Source organism: Hemicordylus capensis, chromosome 1 (assembly GCF_027244095.1).
Source record: "Hemicordylus capensis ecotype Gifberg chromosome 1, rHemCap1.1.pri, whole genome shotgun sequence".
Lineage (NCBI taxonomy): Eukaryota > Metazoa > Chordata > Lepidosauria > Squamata > Cordylidae > Hemicordylus > Hemicordylus capensis.
This window is the reverse complement of record NC_069657.1, coordinates 73,568,361-73,585,397: the sequence shown is the minus strand read 5'-3', so window position 1 is coordinate 73,585,397 and position 17,037 is coordinate 73,568,361. Positions and strand designations below refer to the sequence as shown.

The 17,037-nt window shown below is 43.1% G+C and overlaps 1 protein-coding gene across 3 annotated transcripts in view; it reads left to right on the top strand.

Annotated features, from left to right (window-relative positions):
* LOC128340806 (cytosolic phospholipase A2 epsilon-like) overlaps positions 1 to 14,838 on the top strand; it is an 86,072-nt gene extending 71,234 nt beyond the window's left edge. For all 3 annotated transcript variants that reach the window (XM_053286525.1, XM_053286527.1, XM_053286526.1), the window contains 3 exons: positions 4,405 to 4,571; positions 6,767 to 6,953; positions 10,290 to 14,838. In XM_053286525.1, the coding sequence (XP_053142500.1) occupies positions 4,405 to 4,571; positions 6,767 to 6,953; positions 10,290 to 10,498 (563 nt within the window). In that variant the 3' untranslated portion in view covers positions 10,499 to 14,838. The remainder of the gene's footprint in view (positions 1 to 4,404; positions 4,572 to 6,766; positions 6,954 to 10,289) is intronic.
* The last annotated feature ends 2,199 nt before the right edge of the window (positions 14,839 to 17,037 follow it).

Genomic DNA, 17,037 nt, shown 5'->3' with positions numbered 1-17,037 from the left:
GCATTTTGCCAGCTGAGGCCGGAGTTCAATTTACAAAGGGCCGGAAAAATAACAGACAGGCAACTGACTGACTTCTTTTCTCCTGCTAAATCTGTGGATGTTACAATGCTGACCCCAGTGAGGGCTTTAGAAAAGACTGGGACAACACCTGACCTAGATAGGTCTCTTGGACCCTTCTGCCTGGACTTCCCAAGTACTCAGGAGATGCAAAATAAATGCTCTAACTTGGCTCAAGAGATTGCTAATGCAGAGATAAGAGTTGCCAGTTCAATTAACTCTGGTCTGGGGGACGCTACTTGCAAAGATCCTGTTACAACACCTCAAGTTTCCTTTGCACCCGATAATGGAGGCTCTATGTGTGATGGAGGTTCCACATGTAATCAGGACCAATGGTCTCTTGCTATTATGGAAATTATGATTAAACAGCAAGAGTAGCTTAACAGACTCGCTTCCTCCTGGTCCATGGAAATCCCACTGATTAAATCATTTCTTGAGGAGTGTAAGAACTTGCTAGCCACGCTCACTAAGGCAGTTTTACAACAGATGGCTACCAAGAAGGCTACTGTAACAACCGATGATCCTACTTCATCTCTGCTCAATTTATCCTCAACTGCCTTATATTCAGATGAAATAAGAATAACACATTCTCCTACTCAGCTTGCCAAGGTGAAAGAAAAAGGGTCACAGAAGAAGGAAAACTCAAATACTAATATAAAAACAGATAAGAACAAAAACAAAAACAAACATAAATACAAACACAGGACTAAAAACGAAAATAATAATAAGAGGCCTTTTATTGCATCAGGACGGGGCACAAAAATGAACCTTAATAGATTATTTGAAATTCTAGATGCTCCACAAAGCTCTCATGCTGGCACTAAAAACAGAGACAGGAACCAAAAGAACCAAATAAATCAAAGGAAGAAGATGAAATCTGCTGTTAAAGGGACAGTTGAGCCTCCCCTGGAGCAATTATTGGGGGCTGAGCCCTCTACTGGGGAGGCAGCTAAAACCTCTGAGGACTCAGGGTTGCTTACTAGGAGGGAATCCTCCATTTTGAGCCAGTCATCCTTACCACCTGAACTATTGAAGCCTTCTGCCCCAGGAGTTGATAACAGCTGCCATTTGCGGCTGGTCCCTTACAAAGCAGCTCTTGTTAACTTTCCCAAGCCTCGAGGGCTGTTACAGCAGAGTGAATGAAAGTTTCACTTTATTCACCTAATGAGAATGCTTGGCTTGACCTTTTTTACCCCCAATGATGTTCTTGATATTCGATATCTGTATTATAACTATTATAGCGCTCGTGCTATTGTAACATTTTCTTCCAAGGCTATGGTTTCTCAAATGTTGAGCTATCAAAAGTGTGTTTCAGCGTTGTAAAATTCGAGCGACTAGAGTTTTCCAGGACTGTAATATTAAGCACATTACTGGCCCTCGTGATCAAATAATTGAAGTACTATCTAATAAGGTGGTTCCTGAAAAGGAAGCCTTGCCTGCAAGCTCTGGGAAGCCCCCAGGTAATGAGTGCCAAATAATTGAGGTGCAATCTAAAAAGGTGGTTGATAGTCAAATTGGTGGCCTCTTGCCTGAAGAGGAAGCCTTGTTTGTAAGTTTTGGAAAGCTCCCGGTTAATGAGCAAATTGATATTGTAGCCAGACTATCTCACTTAAAAGATGCTCTGGTTAACAGAGGTTTGAATAGTGGTGTTATGCTGGAAGGGTTTCAGCCCTTTAAGGGAATGTCTTCGGATGTAACACATCCTACGATCACCCCCCGGGCTGATGATGAGAACTTGAACTTGAACCCTTTTTATGGCAACCCTGGATTGTCAAGATTCTAGCCCTGCCAAATTGCTGGCTGTGGAGCTTCAAGAAGCTGAGAATTCCTCTTCTGGCTAAAATAGGTGGGTTTCTGCTGCGGAGGCAGAGCCTGAGATCTCTAAGGATCAGCAGCCTTTGAACAGAATTAATAACCAAATGCCACAAGCCCTGGATTTATAATCTGACCCTCCAGCAGTGAACGAGCAACTGGTTGTCTCACCTGCTCCTGCACTCTTATCTTTATTTGATGCTTTCCTCCAATCTATGGATAACTCTCCTGAGGCCACTCCAGAATGACAATCACTGTCCAACAACATGTCCTTTATATCTTGGAACACTGAAGGATGGAGACACAAATCTGTTGACCTAGTAAAGTTTATTACTAAATTTGATATCTTGTTCTTCCAGGAGACTTGGATCCTAGAAGACTTTTATATTGACAATTATTGTCTGGGTAGCAGACCCAAGGGTGAACTGGGGCTATTTGTTTCTCTTAACCTACAGGCTAGGGTTATTAAGTTGCCACTTCATGCAGTGTGGGTTCTGGCTTTTTCTTCTTCTTGCTTTTAACTCATTTAGCTCATTATGTTTAAATGTTTATCTTCCCTCCCAACGTTTATGCCTGCAAATTGAATAACTTTGGAAGGCTTTACCTAAATATGTCGAACATTGTCTGATCTCCTTTTCCACTGCATATATCATTCTGACTGGGAGTTTTAAGGAGAGATATAGTAAAATCCCCATTATATACCATCTGTGTCCTTGTGACATGGAAGAAATGAATCAATAATACATGCTTTTATACTGTAGATTTTACTCCGATATGCAACACAATTTGACTTTGCCCCTTTTACTGGAATGTTTGGGTCACTCTGATGACTTTAATGTAACATTGTTCTTAGTAGACTGAAGGTATCAGACCCCTTATAATGCTGCCAAGTTTTGCTTCTTAGCCTCTGACAGCAGTTTGTTTAGTTCTGATGTACCACCAATTATCAATTGTGTTTTTTCTTGCTGGCCTACGGCCGTAATAAAGAAATTCATTCATTCATTCATTCATTCATTCAATATTTTTAATTATTTTTCTCATAGGGTATAATAGGACCCGAACCAGCCCATATCCCCTATTTGGGAGCACCTAGGGGCACAAAAGTGGGGTAGGTGTTAGACAACCAGGGGTGCCTACTATCCACAAAGTTCCAAGGCAATCAGACACTCCTCTGATTATTGGTGAATTTTAAAATTATTTTGGAATTCCTCATAGAGAATAATGAGGATTGCAACAAATGTATAGCTTCATGTCGGGGAGAAAGGGGTGTCCTAGAGTGGAGTGTGGTGGGTGGTAGTTCCCAAAGTGGGCAAGGAAGCTATCAGAATTATTTGAAAGGAATTGGGCAAAAGGCTGATTTTTAAGTGATTTTTGAAGTTTACGCGACATTAAGGTTTTTCTCCATAAAGAAGCATGGAAGTGTCAGCAAATGTATAGCTTCACGTCAGGGGGAAAGGGGTGTCCAAGAGCAGAGTGTGGTGGGTGCTAGTGCCCAAGGGGGGCCAGGTAGCTATCAGAATTATTTGAAAGGAATTGGGCAAAGGGCTGATTTTTAAGTGATTTTTGAAGTTTATGTCTTTAAAGTTAGCAATGCGAGTGGATTCATAGTTTGTCATTGAAAATCTTATATGCTACCAAAGAATCTACACTCAGAACACTTCAGAAACAACAAAACCCAGTACCCCATGGGTTAGCAACCCATGGAGGTGGTTGGCACCCTTGCTCTGGGCCACCCCAGCAGCCCCAAGTGCAGTTATGGGGCTGCTGAAACCTCCATTCTTCCCTATGGAGAAAAACCTTAAAGCCACTTGTGGGGTGCTGGGGTGGCCCAGAGTGAGTGGTGGTCTAGTGCAAAGAGGGTCATCAATTGTATTATGGCCGTTGGCCAGCAGAAATAGGAGTAACAAATATAGTCAATACAACGATCAATAAAACATGATGACATCCTTCCTTTTGTCTGGCAGGTGGGTCGGAGATAGAGGCTGCATTGCCCTCTCCGTGCCCGCTGCCTACCCACCACCACCTTCTTTCTTCTTATTCTGCCTTCCCCACCGATTGCCACTGTTTCCTCTTCCGGCTACCACCATTTGCCACCATTCCCCCGCCAGCTGGCCAGCTGCTGCCGCCATTTTCTTCCCCTGCCTGTACCCGTGGCTATCTGGCAGCTGCTCGTGAACTCTCATGAGAGCTGCCACACATGGGATCAGCCACAGGTACACCTTAGAGAAATATATATATAAATGGTTCTCTGTCTCAAAAGGACTCACAGTCAAAAAAGACACCAGCAACCACCACTGGAGAGATGCTGTGCTTGGGTTTTCCTCTGCTACATAATAATCAGTATTGTAAAAGGTACAATTATCCTCAGTTTGCAGGATAAAGGAATAATTTGTTTTCGGAAGCAAATCTCTTTCTAAACTTCAGATATACACGTATCAAATATTCGGCAAGGATCAACTGGAAAATTATAATCAAAGAAGCTGTAAACATCTTCTTAAAACTGTTGTTGACTGGTGACAAATGTTTGCTTTTCAGATACAACACTGGACACTTTTCCTAACCAGTTGACAGAAACATCGGAATACCTGTCCCTCGTAGATACTGCAGCCTATATTGACATCAGCTACCCACCACTCATGAGGCCAGAGAGAAAAGTGGATGTCATTCTGCATTTAAATTATACTTCAGGATCACAAACAAAGGTGAGATGAACTGCAATTAAGTTCTTGTGTGTCTGAATTGCCCCTTTCTGCTTGTACACTGACAAATTCTAAAGGAAAATATTTAAAAAAATTTTACATGTGCTTATGTTATGAGCATCACCTGGAGGCTGCTTCAGATAGCCTCTGCATGGCAAGTACTCTATGCTTGTACACAGTAGGCTTGCCACATGGATTGACCCATTTTATGGAGTTTTCATATTAGTGCCAGTAGTGTTTCATATCAGTGCCATGATGGGTGAAACACTGTGAGCTGTTCTACATGCTCCAATTCCCATGAACAGCAGCTGCCACACAGAACCTCTTGAGCAGTCTTCATGTGGAAGCCAAAATAACATGTAGCCCAAGCCTCAGGAAAGTCCATGCTTTTAAAAAGGGAAGTCCAGCAATGGTGAACTGGCTTTCAGAGTGGAAGCCTCTGCCTCTCATGAGGCACAACTGCAAGCCTCCCTTCTCCCCAAGCACCTCAGGGAGGAGGGGCGTTGCCAGTCATCCTTTTCCTCCTCCTCCTCCAGAGTCTCACTTCCTCAGCTTTTGCTCCCTAATTCTACCTCAGTCTTGTCTTACATAATCCTTTTCCCACCACTTGCTGATGGTATTGGTTTCAGTTCTGTTTGCCTTCCTACACCAGGGTTTTTGGTTTTTGGTTTTTTTTACTGTGGTCCTCTGAACTGTGGACAAAATTATGTGTTCTAAATTAAAAGTAAATTTAGAATTTACTTGTGGTCCTAGGGCTACATATTCCTAGCCAATCCTTGGTAATGGTCATGGAGTCCTCTGTACTATCTCATGTCTAGGGTTGCCAACATTTCATTGCCAGAATGAGGGACATAAGTTGGGGGGGGGGCTGGCGGGGGGGGGGGGGCTGGCTGGCTGGCTGGGAGGCTGGCAGGTGTATGCAGTGGTAATCAAGAGCCTGAGTATCATTGACGTATATGTAATTGAATTATATCCTGTTGAATAGTGCCAGCATTGTTATTATTTAGAACATATTCAAGTTATACCACTTTTCAACCAAAAAATTCTCAAAATAAGAAGCTGATTGCCCCACCACCAAAATGAGGGACAAATGCTGTGCCTATAGGGACCAACATTTCATCCCTGAAATGAGGGACGTCCCACATAATGAGGAACAGTTGGCAGCGCTACTCATGTCCCTGTGCTATCTCTTGCTTCCTTGAGCCTATTGTTCATTTAAGCTTAACCATCACACCCTTCTCTCATGCCATTCTTTATCATTGAACAGTTGAGAGTGAATGTAGTTTAGTGACAAGGAGACTGAGTCGTGATCCAGGGGATCCATTATTCAAATCTTGTCTTTGTCATGAATTCCCTAGGATGACCTATATTATAGGGTTGCTGTAAAGAAAAGATTATTGCTGTAAAGATTATTGAGAAAAAGTATGCTGTGAGAAAGAGTGGAGAATTATATCTCCGAGATGGTGGGCTACTCCTTGTCATGGAGCCTGCTGTGAAACAGAATGCCCTGAACGCTCAACATGGGCTAGAAACTCTAGGTATTTTTAGTTCTGTGTGCCTATGTAGACAATTACTTCATTGCCTTACCAGGTTTCAACTGTAGATGGGAGTGGTGGTGGCATTCCTTCACAAACATCTAGGAGGCTGGAAGTGCCTTCCTTATGAGGCCCAACTTGCATTCATAGCTGCTTCTACAGCTTCTCCCTCCATTTTAAATCTATCTGTCTTCCTGCCCTTCCTCGCCTTCTCCCATGCTGACTCATCCTCTGCAAACACTAATAAAAGGGACTCTTCTGCTTGGGATTCCTCACATGTGTGGACAGTTTGAACTCTCTAAAGTGGTATATAACCACAAAAGGTCCAGTTGAATCCTACTGAAGGTGCCATGCCCTTGCATGGAAGATTGGGCACAGTTCAACAGATCCATGTTTTCCCTCTGCCTATGCACAGAGGCACATGTGCAGGCTGCACAGTATGCCATCCTGGGGGAATGGGGGAATGGGAAGTATGTGCAAACCCCACATATCCCCATGCAACTCTCCTTCAGTGCCCAATGCAAATTACTAGTTAAAATTGATATGGAAGATCACAAACCTAAACACCCTTTTTAAAAAAAGGAAATAAATTATATTTGGTAAGCATAAAGGCATTGCATGTGGTTTTACTTCTATTTTTTGCTTTGTTCCATGGTAATCCAGGCTTTAGACGAAGCTTCCAGATACTTTTCAAAACAAGGGATTCCATTTCCCAAAGTAGATTTGAGTCATGTTAAGAATAAGGATCTAAAGGAGTGCTACATTTTGGAAGATGCTGGGAGCTCAACAGCACCCATTGTGGTTTTTTTCCCTTTAGTAAATGACACATTCAGAAAATATAAAGCACCAGGTAAGTTATCAACAATGAATCCATATTAATAATAACTCCAGCCATGTTACTCTTTAAAAAAAACCAACATACTGGCTGACATCCAGACTAATGCAGCTCTAACGCTGTGCTGGTGCTAGGAGGGAGGGGCAATTTCCCCTTCCTTCTGAAGCATGCTGTAGTCAAAAATCTGGCCCTGAGGGCCATGCAGTATTCAGGGACATATTTTCAGCAGGACCATCAACAGTAAAGGATCCAGCAGTCAAGAAATACGCTGCAGACTCACACTTGATAGGGTTGCAATGAAGGCCTTCGAAAGGATATTTAGATGTCATGATGTGTCCATACCTACAAAAATTAGAATCGTTCAGACAATGGTTTTTCCCGTGACACTCTATGGATGCAAAAGCTGGACTTTGAAGAAGCAAGATAGAAAATGTATTGACGCTTTTGAACTTTGGTGCTGGAGAAGACTTTTGAGGATACCATGGACAGCCAGGAAAACAAACAAATGGGTCACAGAACAAATCAATCCAGAATTTTCACTCGAGGCGCAAATGACCAGGCTCAAACTTTCATTCTTCAGACAAATTATGTGAAAACCCAGCTCCCTTGAGAAGTCCATAATGCTGGGAAAAGTTGAAGGAAGGAGAAGAAGAGGACAACAGCAGCAAAGTGGATGGACTCAATTACGACAACAATGAATGCATCACTGAGAGATCTTAAGGGCCATGTTGAAGACAGATCAACCTGGAGAGAATCTCTCTATGTGGTTGCTAAGAGTTGACACCGACTTGACAGCACTTAATCAATCAATCAATCAATCACATTGGGATTCAAATGGAAGGGGAAATGGATCCAGCATTAGCAGCACCAGCACTGCATTAGTCTGGATGTCAGCCCCTATTTATTGGGTTTTCTATAATGCAATATATGCCAGCAGTGAAATATGCCTTGCACTGCTCCAAACACAAACTTCAAAATGAACTCTTTAATGTGTAAAATATATTTTTAAAACTTAATTTTTTTTACACAAAACATGTAAGCTAAAACAAAACCAAGCAGATTTTTTTAATGTGATGGAATAGGGAATAGTCAGGATCTCTGTTAGAGATAAATAGGGAGATTTTGTTATGAGTCAACAGATGGATCAAGAGTGCATTTATCAGATTGTAGTACATATAAAGAGTCTTCAAGATTGTAATTTCAGGTAAACTGAAATGCTATTAAGGTTGCTTGGTTAAGTATTTGTAAGAAGCAGAACATTGGTGGGAGCTTGCAAGAGTGTTTGGATAATAATCATCCGTGTTGTTCTGTAATGTATTTATTAGTTAAAATGTATAAAGTGGATGGAATTGGGTGTGTGGATGTAAAAGCATTATTATTATTATTATTATTATTATTTCATTTTATTCGATTTCTATACCATCCTTCCAAAAATGGCTCAGGGCAGTTTACACAGAGATATAATACATAAACTAGCCAACCCCGCACAGAGCATCTGTGCAGCGCTTTGGGGGCAGGCTGTTTCCCCCTCTCTCTTCCTCCTGCCCCGGTCTCTCCTCTCTTCCCTCCGGCCTGTGCTCTCCAGCCCTCCTCCCCTCCCGTTCCTCCCCACACACAGAGCTGCAGCGGGCAGCCAAGAAGGGCCCCACTGCCGCCGTTTTTACTCCCTCCCGTCCGCCCGCTGCCGCCTTTCTTTTCCCCCTCCTGCACTAGCCGGCCAGGCGGTGGCGACTGCCAACACTTTCTTCCCCCTCTCCTCCTCAGTCCTCACTTTGGAATTCTCATAGCCTGTTGCGAGAGTTCCGCCGCCAAATCCTGGGCACACATGTCCGACTCACCCCCTTTGGTGCCAGGCCAGGGACAGTCCTTCCCACTGTCTCCCATCTCTGCAGCCAGATGATCCCTCCTCACAATGGCCGGGCCAACTCCCAGCCAATCAGGTGCCTCCGCAGGCCAAACAGAGCTCAGCCAATCAGGTGCCTCCCTCGCCGGCATGAATTGCCTTGCCACATCTCCACGCTGCCTGGCTAAGAGAATTAATTATAAAGATAAGATGGATCCTTATCTCCAAAGGGATAACAATCTAAAAAGAACATAAGATAGACACCAGCAACAGCCACTGGAGGGATGCTGTGCTAGGGGTGGATAGTGCCAGTTACTCTCCCTCTGTTAAATAAAGAGAATCACCATAGGCATGGCTAACTTGTCCTTTTAAGATCAATGGTGTTTCCTCAAGCAAATTTAATCAGGATGTCAGCCACTATATCTAGGCATGCCTAACTTGTCTTTTTAATTTCAATGGGATTTCCTCAAAGAAATTGAGTTGGAATGTCAGCTAAAACATGTAAAAGAAATTAAATAGATATCCTATTATGGATACATTATAATCCATAAGAAAATGCTTCTTATCCATTCTTGCATCTTAATGACTTCCAAAGCTGCTCCATGGAACATCAGCTGCAAATATCTTGAGGATCTGCATGTCAGTCTTCTTGAAATATATCTTTTTTCTTCACCTAGCCCCTCTTTACTCATTTCTGTGTTATATCACAAAATGCTGGGATGTTGTTATCTAATAATAGTGACTGCTCTTAAATAATTTATCCTGTCATGGTGGAACAGTGTTTGGAATTGGTGAGATAGAGAGACAGAGATACACACACACACACACACACACACACACACACACACACTTTATTTTATCACACACAAACAGCTTCCCATATGGAAGCCTGCCCACATGTTTCTGATTTTTTTTTTTTGCAACCTCTAGCATACCTAATCAGGTCTCAGGTGTAAAAATGGCATTGATCAGCTTTTGCAGGTCTATAGATAGGGCAAGAAGTGATCGAACAAGTGAGGCTGAACAAGTGAGACAGGATCTGTTTTCATAGAGCTCTGAACAATGTAAGGTCCTCTTGTTCGGTCATATTTGTAAGCAGTGGCTGACACACAGTACAGCACACTTTGCATGGAAGAGTAGGGTGTGCGCACTGACTCTGTGTGAGTCCATACTATGCCCTTGCTTCTACTGAGCTTGGAGAGCCTCCTTGGCTCCTAAGAATTGCATCACCACTGTAATGATATTGCTGTAATGACATTGGAAATGATTGGGGCAATGTTGGCGCAGTGGTGACGCAGTTCATAGGAGCCACAGAAGTTCTGCAGGCTCAATAGGATGCAGTTTTGACTCATACAGAGTTAGCATGCGTCCTGGTCTTCCATGGATAGCACACTGCACTATATGCATCCCAAAATAATTATTCATGGATTATAGAGCATACTTATGGCTTCAGTTATATCTTTGACTGTTCTTGGGACCATAATAATATCTTAACCAATGTTTTGCAGGTGTAGAACGTAGCCCCTCTGAAATGAAGGAGGGTGAAGTTGATGTGAGTAGTCCACATTCACCGTATGGAGTACAATGTTTTAAGTACACAGAAGATAATTTTGATAAACTGGTGAACCTGACAAGCTACAACATCCAGAATAATAAATACTTGATCCACCTGGCTTTGCAAAAAGCATTAGAACGAAAAAGACAACAGACAAAATAAGCACTAAGCCAAAAACATCTTTGGGAAATGGATGCACAGCTTTTGCAATAAGGAAATCAACTATATATGTGAAAAATGCTTATGAGACAGCATAATTACATTTTTCACAGAACAAAGTTTTATCTCTGCTGGCTGCCCCAGTTGAAAAGAAGGTTATCAGGTTAAATTGTGATATTAGGAGAAATATAAAGGTCATGGTGAAAATATATGGAACGCTTTCCTTTCACATACAGATATAGAAGTATTTATTTAAAATTAACAAAACTGAAATGTTTTTAAATGTAAACAAATATCTTAAAAGAACATTAATATCCTGGATATACTAGAAACAAAAACTCCAGTAGATCATGCTTGAGAATGTACAAAGTGAATAGTTGTTCAAACTGCTAAGCACAACTCTCCGGGGGCTCTGTTAGGGCCATGTGTGGGAGGCGGCTGGAAGAAGAAGAGACTGGTCCTGCTTGCTTAGCCAGATGAGTTCCAGCTGTGTAGCAGTGCCCAAGGCCCCCAACCAATTAGCAGGGCTGGGAGCAAGGTCCAGGTATTGGACCTGAGGAAAAGCTCCCTCTCCCTGGTCCAGTCTTGGACTATAAGTTGGGGCTGACCTGCAAGCTGGGTAGGGACATAGGAAGCTGCCATATACTGAGTCAGACTCAGTCACACTCATGAATGCAAACCATCCTTGTCAAGCCTCAGTGCTTGGATAACAATGTTGCTTGACTGATCTCAAAGACATATTCTAAAACTTCCTTCACACAATATTTTTCATACACAGAGAAAATCTCCATATAGCAACATGTGTGAAGAACTTGTGAGTGTCCATTTGCCACAATGATATATGTTAGGAAGCTGATGTTCTATTTTTCTGTGGCACAGTTCAAGGCACCCTCCTTGGCACATTTCATTTTCTGGTCAGCCATGTTCAAATTTCTGCTGCAGCAATTTCAGGCATTTTTTCTGCTATTGGGAAAGAACTGCAAAGCCCTCTTCCTGTCTTGCTTTTCGTCTTGTATTTCTTCCACTTTCCAGTTCCCCATCATCTTGTCCAGACTCCAGATCTTGGAGAACAGATGCAGCTGCCTTGGGATTGTTTTAATGGAAAGGTGGTATATAAACTTAACAATAAATAAAAATAAATAAATAAATCTGTGATTACTGAGCAAGCTTGCAAGGAAAAGTGAGACAAAACATAGCTTAGGAAACAATAGGATATGAATTTGAGAAGAAAGGAAGTGATTGCCTCTCCTAAATACACCTTCAGCACCTGTCCAGTTTCCATTGACATTTAATGGTTTATAAAAGGAAACACATCACTTTTTGTAAATGGTACCGCAAGAGATATCATTTAATTTTTCATGGGTATTTATTATATGCCCATGATTCATTCCCTCTCCCAATAGTGTCCATAGTGGTCTGCAAGTGTATCACTAGTGATCTCCAACTTAAATTATATATCAGACTGGAAACCAGTCTGAATTCATTTCAGCATATTTCTCTTTTAAAAATGGAAGTTATGTTGTACACAGAGTGTGCTTTCACTTTCATTTGAAGATTACCATTGCAATATCTTGTTTGCCCCTTCCCCCCAAATAATCTTCTTACTACTATTGTCTTAGGTAAATATTGGCATGATACATTCCACAAATTTAACAAAATGTCATGTTAGGACTAATCCCAAGGAAACACGTGAAATCCTTGCCCTATGTGGAACTTTCCCCTCCTTCCCTATGCCCCAAATATCCCCCTCCCTCCTGGGGTTGGATTATCCATTGGGCACAAATAGGCACAGTGCCTAGGGCCTACAGAGCTCCCAAAAGTATACAAGAAAGTTCTAGCTCACCCACCCCCAAATTTCACCTGACACAAAAAATGAGAAAAGAAAACTGCTAAATCAAACTTAATAATTTCTTTAATTGAATTACTTTAACAGCATAACAAAATAGTACAAAGTATAGTGTGGATAACGGAATTAAGTTTAATTAAATTAGCTCTGACTTAAGTAAATGCAAATTTGACTTAAGTAAATGCAACTTTAACTTTGTGGCTCCTTTTGTTAGCAAAATCATGGACTACACCTTCCAATTTCAATTTTTGCCAAATCTCATTCTCAGTTGAGAGTAGTGCAAGTGAAGATAGTCTTTTCTATCACTTGGTTGACCTAAGACAGTTCTTTATATGTTTCAGCTTTGAAAAAGAGTGCTGCTCTTCACAGCTTTTTCTAAAAGTGGCAAGATGCATCCTAAAAGCAATGTTAACGTTTGGAAAACTTGTCACCATACTCTTTCCACTAGTGGAGTAGATATGTGGCAAAAAATAAACTGAATCCTGCATTTTGGTCTACAAAGCATGTCATTTGGCAGAAATGTCAGATATGTGTGGTTTTAGGAAATAAAGGTGGGAACCCCAAAACTTCAGTATGGCACCTAAAAAGCCAGCGTGGTGTAGTGGTTAGAGTGCTGGACTAGGACCGGGGAGACCCGAGTTCAAATCCCCATTCAGCCATGAAACTAGCTGGGTGACTCTGGGCCAGTCACTTCTCTCTCAGCCTAACTTACTTCATAGGGTTGTTGTGAAAGAGAAACTCAAGTATGTAGTACACCGCTCTGGGCTCCTTGAAGGAAGAGCAGGATATAAATGCAAAATAATAATAATAATAAATAAATAATATGGTGTCATAATATCCAAATAGATCTTTATTATGGTCTTTGACCAGCATAAAGTAGGTTACAATGAAGTGTCTTTAAAATGGCACAAAAAGGCATACAAATCGTGATTAAAGTCTTAAACTCCTTAAATATCTAAATCCTAAAATATTAAAATCCCTAAGGCTTAAAAGCTCAAAATCTTGAAATCCTCAAATCTTAGAGTCTATAAAGCTCTAGGGGGAGTCAGACTGTCAACAGGGGTTGGGAAGGATGGAGAGAGCGATATGGCTGGGCTAGTAGCCAATTATACCTCCTCCTCTGCTACCACAGGAAGAAGAGTGTCTTGCCTAACAAGGCGAGCCCCCCACCCCACCCCCCGCTTCTACCTCAGCTGCCACATGCAGCTGTGCTGCAGGACCAGGCTTCTATGGATAGGTGAGAACTGTTCAGCACCACAGCAGCGGGGTGACTGGGGGAGTAAGCTCCTCTCACTGTCACCCATGGTGACCAGCAGCATTTCCCCTCCCTCAGCCTGGCAATCTGCTTCTGGCCCTGGCTCGCACCCTCTCAGATATTTTGGGGGTTTTAAAATTTTAAGCCCTAACTGGTGGCGGCGGCAGGGAGAAGAAGCACCTTTAAGGGAGTAAGAGGTCAAGGGTGGTCTATTTATGCTCTGTGCACCACACACAGCAAGTCACCTTAAGTGGCACAGCAGGGAAATGCTTGACTAACAAGCAGAAGGTTGCCGGTTCAAATCCCTGCTGGTACTCTATCGTGCAGCAGCAATATAGGAAGATGCTGAAAGGCATCCTCCCATACTGCGTGGGAGGAGGCAATGGTAAATCCCTCCTGTATTCTACCAAAGAAAACCACAGGGCTCTGTGGGCGCTAGGAGTTGAAATCGACTTTGACGACACACTTTACTTTTTACCATACACCGCGCTTTCTATAGCTCTGTAGTGCACACAAAGAAACTAGAAGCATTAAATCCCCCCCCCAATAAAGAAGCAGGGTTTATTGGGGGGTTGGGTTCTTTTTTCATTGTTAGGGGACCAGCAACAATGGGGCAAGTTAGTCTAAGAGAAGACAAAGGGTAGGGGATTTTTGTTGCCTCTCTAACCCAAACCCACCCCTCCTGTCCTACAGTACTGCCACTACCCACCTAATCCCCCTTCCCCAAACTAGGTTCTATTTAAAGAACTCTAATAACCTGATCAAGGTGGCGGGGGGGGGACACCTCTCACCTTCTGGCATCCAGCTGGGGGCTTCTACTCCAGCGTGTTCAGTTGGAGTCTGCCAAGCTTTGTTCTCTTTGTTTTCTCTCTGGGCTGACTCAAACAGGGGAGTGTTGTGCCCCCAGGGGGTCCAGGGATCAGGGCCTTTGGGATTTGAGCCAAACTCTAGGCCAGTTTCTGGGCTTGCCAGGATTTCTCTAATAAAGGATGTAATGGACTACTCAACATACGGTTGACCAAATATGCTTTTATTGGAATTGTAGTTTTCATAGTTGAAAGAAGATGTATTTGGCTAATGAACTAATATGCCATTGATGTATCAGTATGCCATTGTATTGCTTTCCAGTGATTGTATTAACAGAATAGAATTGCCTTTGCTTTACATGCATAGCATTTGCTTCACATATGCCTTTGTAATTGCTTTACACACTATGCTTTGATACACAGCATTATAAATTAGTTGGCAACTCTGAATGTCTTAATCATCCTTAATCACCCTTCCTTCCTTCCCCATACTCACACCTCTCCCATATACACACCTCACTTGAATGGAAGCCACCCCAAGGACAGTAAGACCTGTGACTAGCACAGTGCAGCCCTTTTATTGGTCATTGTTTACATCCTGGGATCCACTCACAAGAACTTTAGATGCAGTTTCCTCCTGATAAAGAAGCTATCATGTGAAATCCAGGAGTGTAATCTGTGGGCTTTCCCTTGAAAAGATAATTTGTTTTTGTCATGAAGACATGTTTATGGTTCATAGTTCCAGTATGGACATGTATGGTAGCCCAGGATGGAAATTGTGTGTGGGCACAGGAACCCGTTGCCCAGGGGTTTGGCTATAATTGAGCAGATGGAGTCAAAGAACCTGGTCCTCCCAGTTCCCAAGGGGCCCCCAGCTCCAGGGGTGTGCACAAAACTGAGTTGCCTGGTTTGGTTCAAGTCAAACCAGACCAGGAATGTTTGGTTTTGTGGACCCCCAATTTGGTGGATTAAAAAATTATTTTAAAAACAAAATAAAACTCACTGCCTCTGGGGGTGCTGCTTTGGCTGCAGGGCAGTTTCCAGAGGATCCCCCTCCCCCTGCCGTCTTCTCCCGGCATCATAACAGCCAAGTATGGGCAGTTTTTAGCCCATTCTGGGCCTCTGTGTAGTTGCGGTGGCCATTTTGGATGCCACCCCGCATGCACAATGGGCAACTGTGTGATCCTGGCCATGCAGCAGGTGTCCATTCTGCATGCTCGTTGGTCTCCAAAATGACCACCAAAACTTCCTAGAAAACTACACAAACCAGGCCATTATGATACTGAGGGAGGCCTGTGGGGGGGGGAACCTTCGTAGACCTCCCCGTGGCTGTGGCTGCACCCCCAGAGGTGGTGAGTTTGTTTAAATTCTTGAGCTGAATTGGGGCAGATTCGGTTCAAGGCCAGCTCGACATTGATCCCTTGAACAAGGCCTGTTGGATGTCAAGCCAGTCCAAATTCCTGCTCACACATCCCTACCCTGGTCCACCCCACCTTTTATCTTCATTATCTTCCTCACTCTGAGGGGCCTCTGGGGAGAGAGGTGAACATGGGCCTTTCTCTCCCCTAGCTTCACCCTTGCCCATGCCTTCCTGTCGTAAACTGATAGCCTGGCAATCCCTACAGGATTTTCAACCCCCGGAGAGAGAGTAAACAGAAAGCAGCAACGAAACTGGATGAAGGAAAGTAAAAGGCTCGCGAAGAAAACAGTAAATGAATTAAGTCCCCTGAACTGAAACTAGGTACTCCCCTCTAACAATAACTGAGTAATAAGTGGAAGAAAAGACAAAACAAGGAATGAAACAAGTGAAGGACACAGAACAAGGAATTAAGGGAACAATACAGGGAAGTACAGACAAGACAAACTGGAACACGGAAAAGATATAATTCCAAGAGCACAGTATCTGCTGCCAGTGAAGTTGCAAACAGCAACTCAGCCATGAGCGACTGTTGAATATAAATGGCTCAACAGAACCAGGAACCAATCAGGCTTCCCTGAGTCAGCAGTTTGGCTTTCTTTCCTGTTATCTCCTGCACCTGCGTGAGTCCCTCTGAGCCTGCCTCTTGATACTTCATCTCAGAATAGTTGGAATCCCAGGCTCTTCCACATCAGAATTCAAGTCTGGCAGCTGTTGAGAATCCTCAGGTCCTGAGTCTAGTTTCTCTGCCAAATCTTGCTGCTGTGGCTCACTAGCAGGCGAGTCTTCCTGCTCTGACTCTTCTGATTCCGAAGTCTGAGCCATGACAGTTCCCAAGAGACTGTAAGAAAGGGAGGTAATAGGCACCGATCCAGAATTTTTGGGCTGTCTTGGTTGGCAGCACACTGGTTGCCAGCCACTGCAGTGGCGAGCCAATTGGGTTGTGTGCACTTAACTTGCCTAGACCCTGAGGTTGATCCCGCTCACCAGGAGTCCATCAGAGACATTTATTATGTCAATAGTTGCTTGAGAAGGGGAAACTAGGGCACAGTGAGCTGTCTCCATTTTGATCCGGGGACCATAAACCTTCAAGACCTGCTACCCGAGTGCAAACAATTCCCTTCAGCACAAGCCAGCAGTGCCCTCGAGCCCCAGCAGTGCCTCCAACCTTCCATCATGACCAGTAAAGATGCCTTTAAATGCCTTTTTTATTTTTCC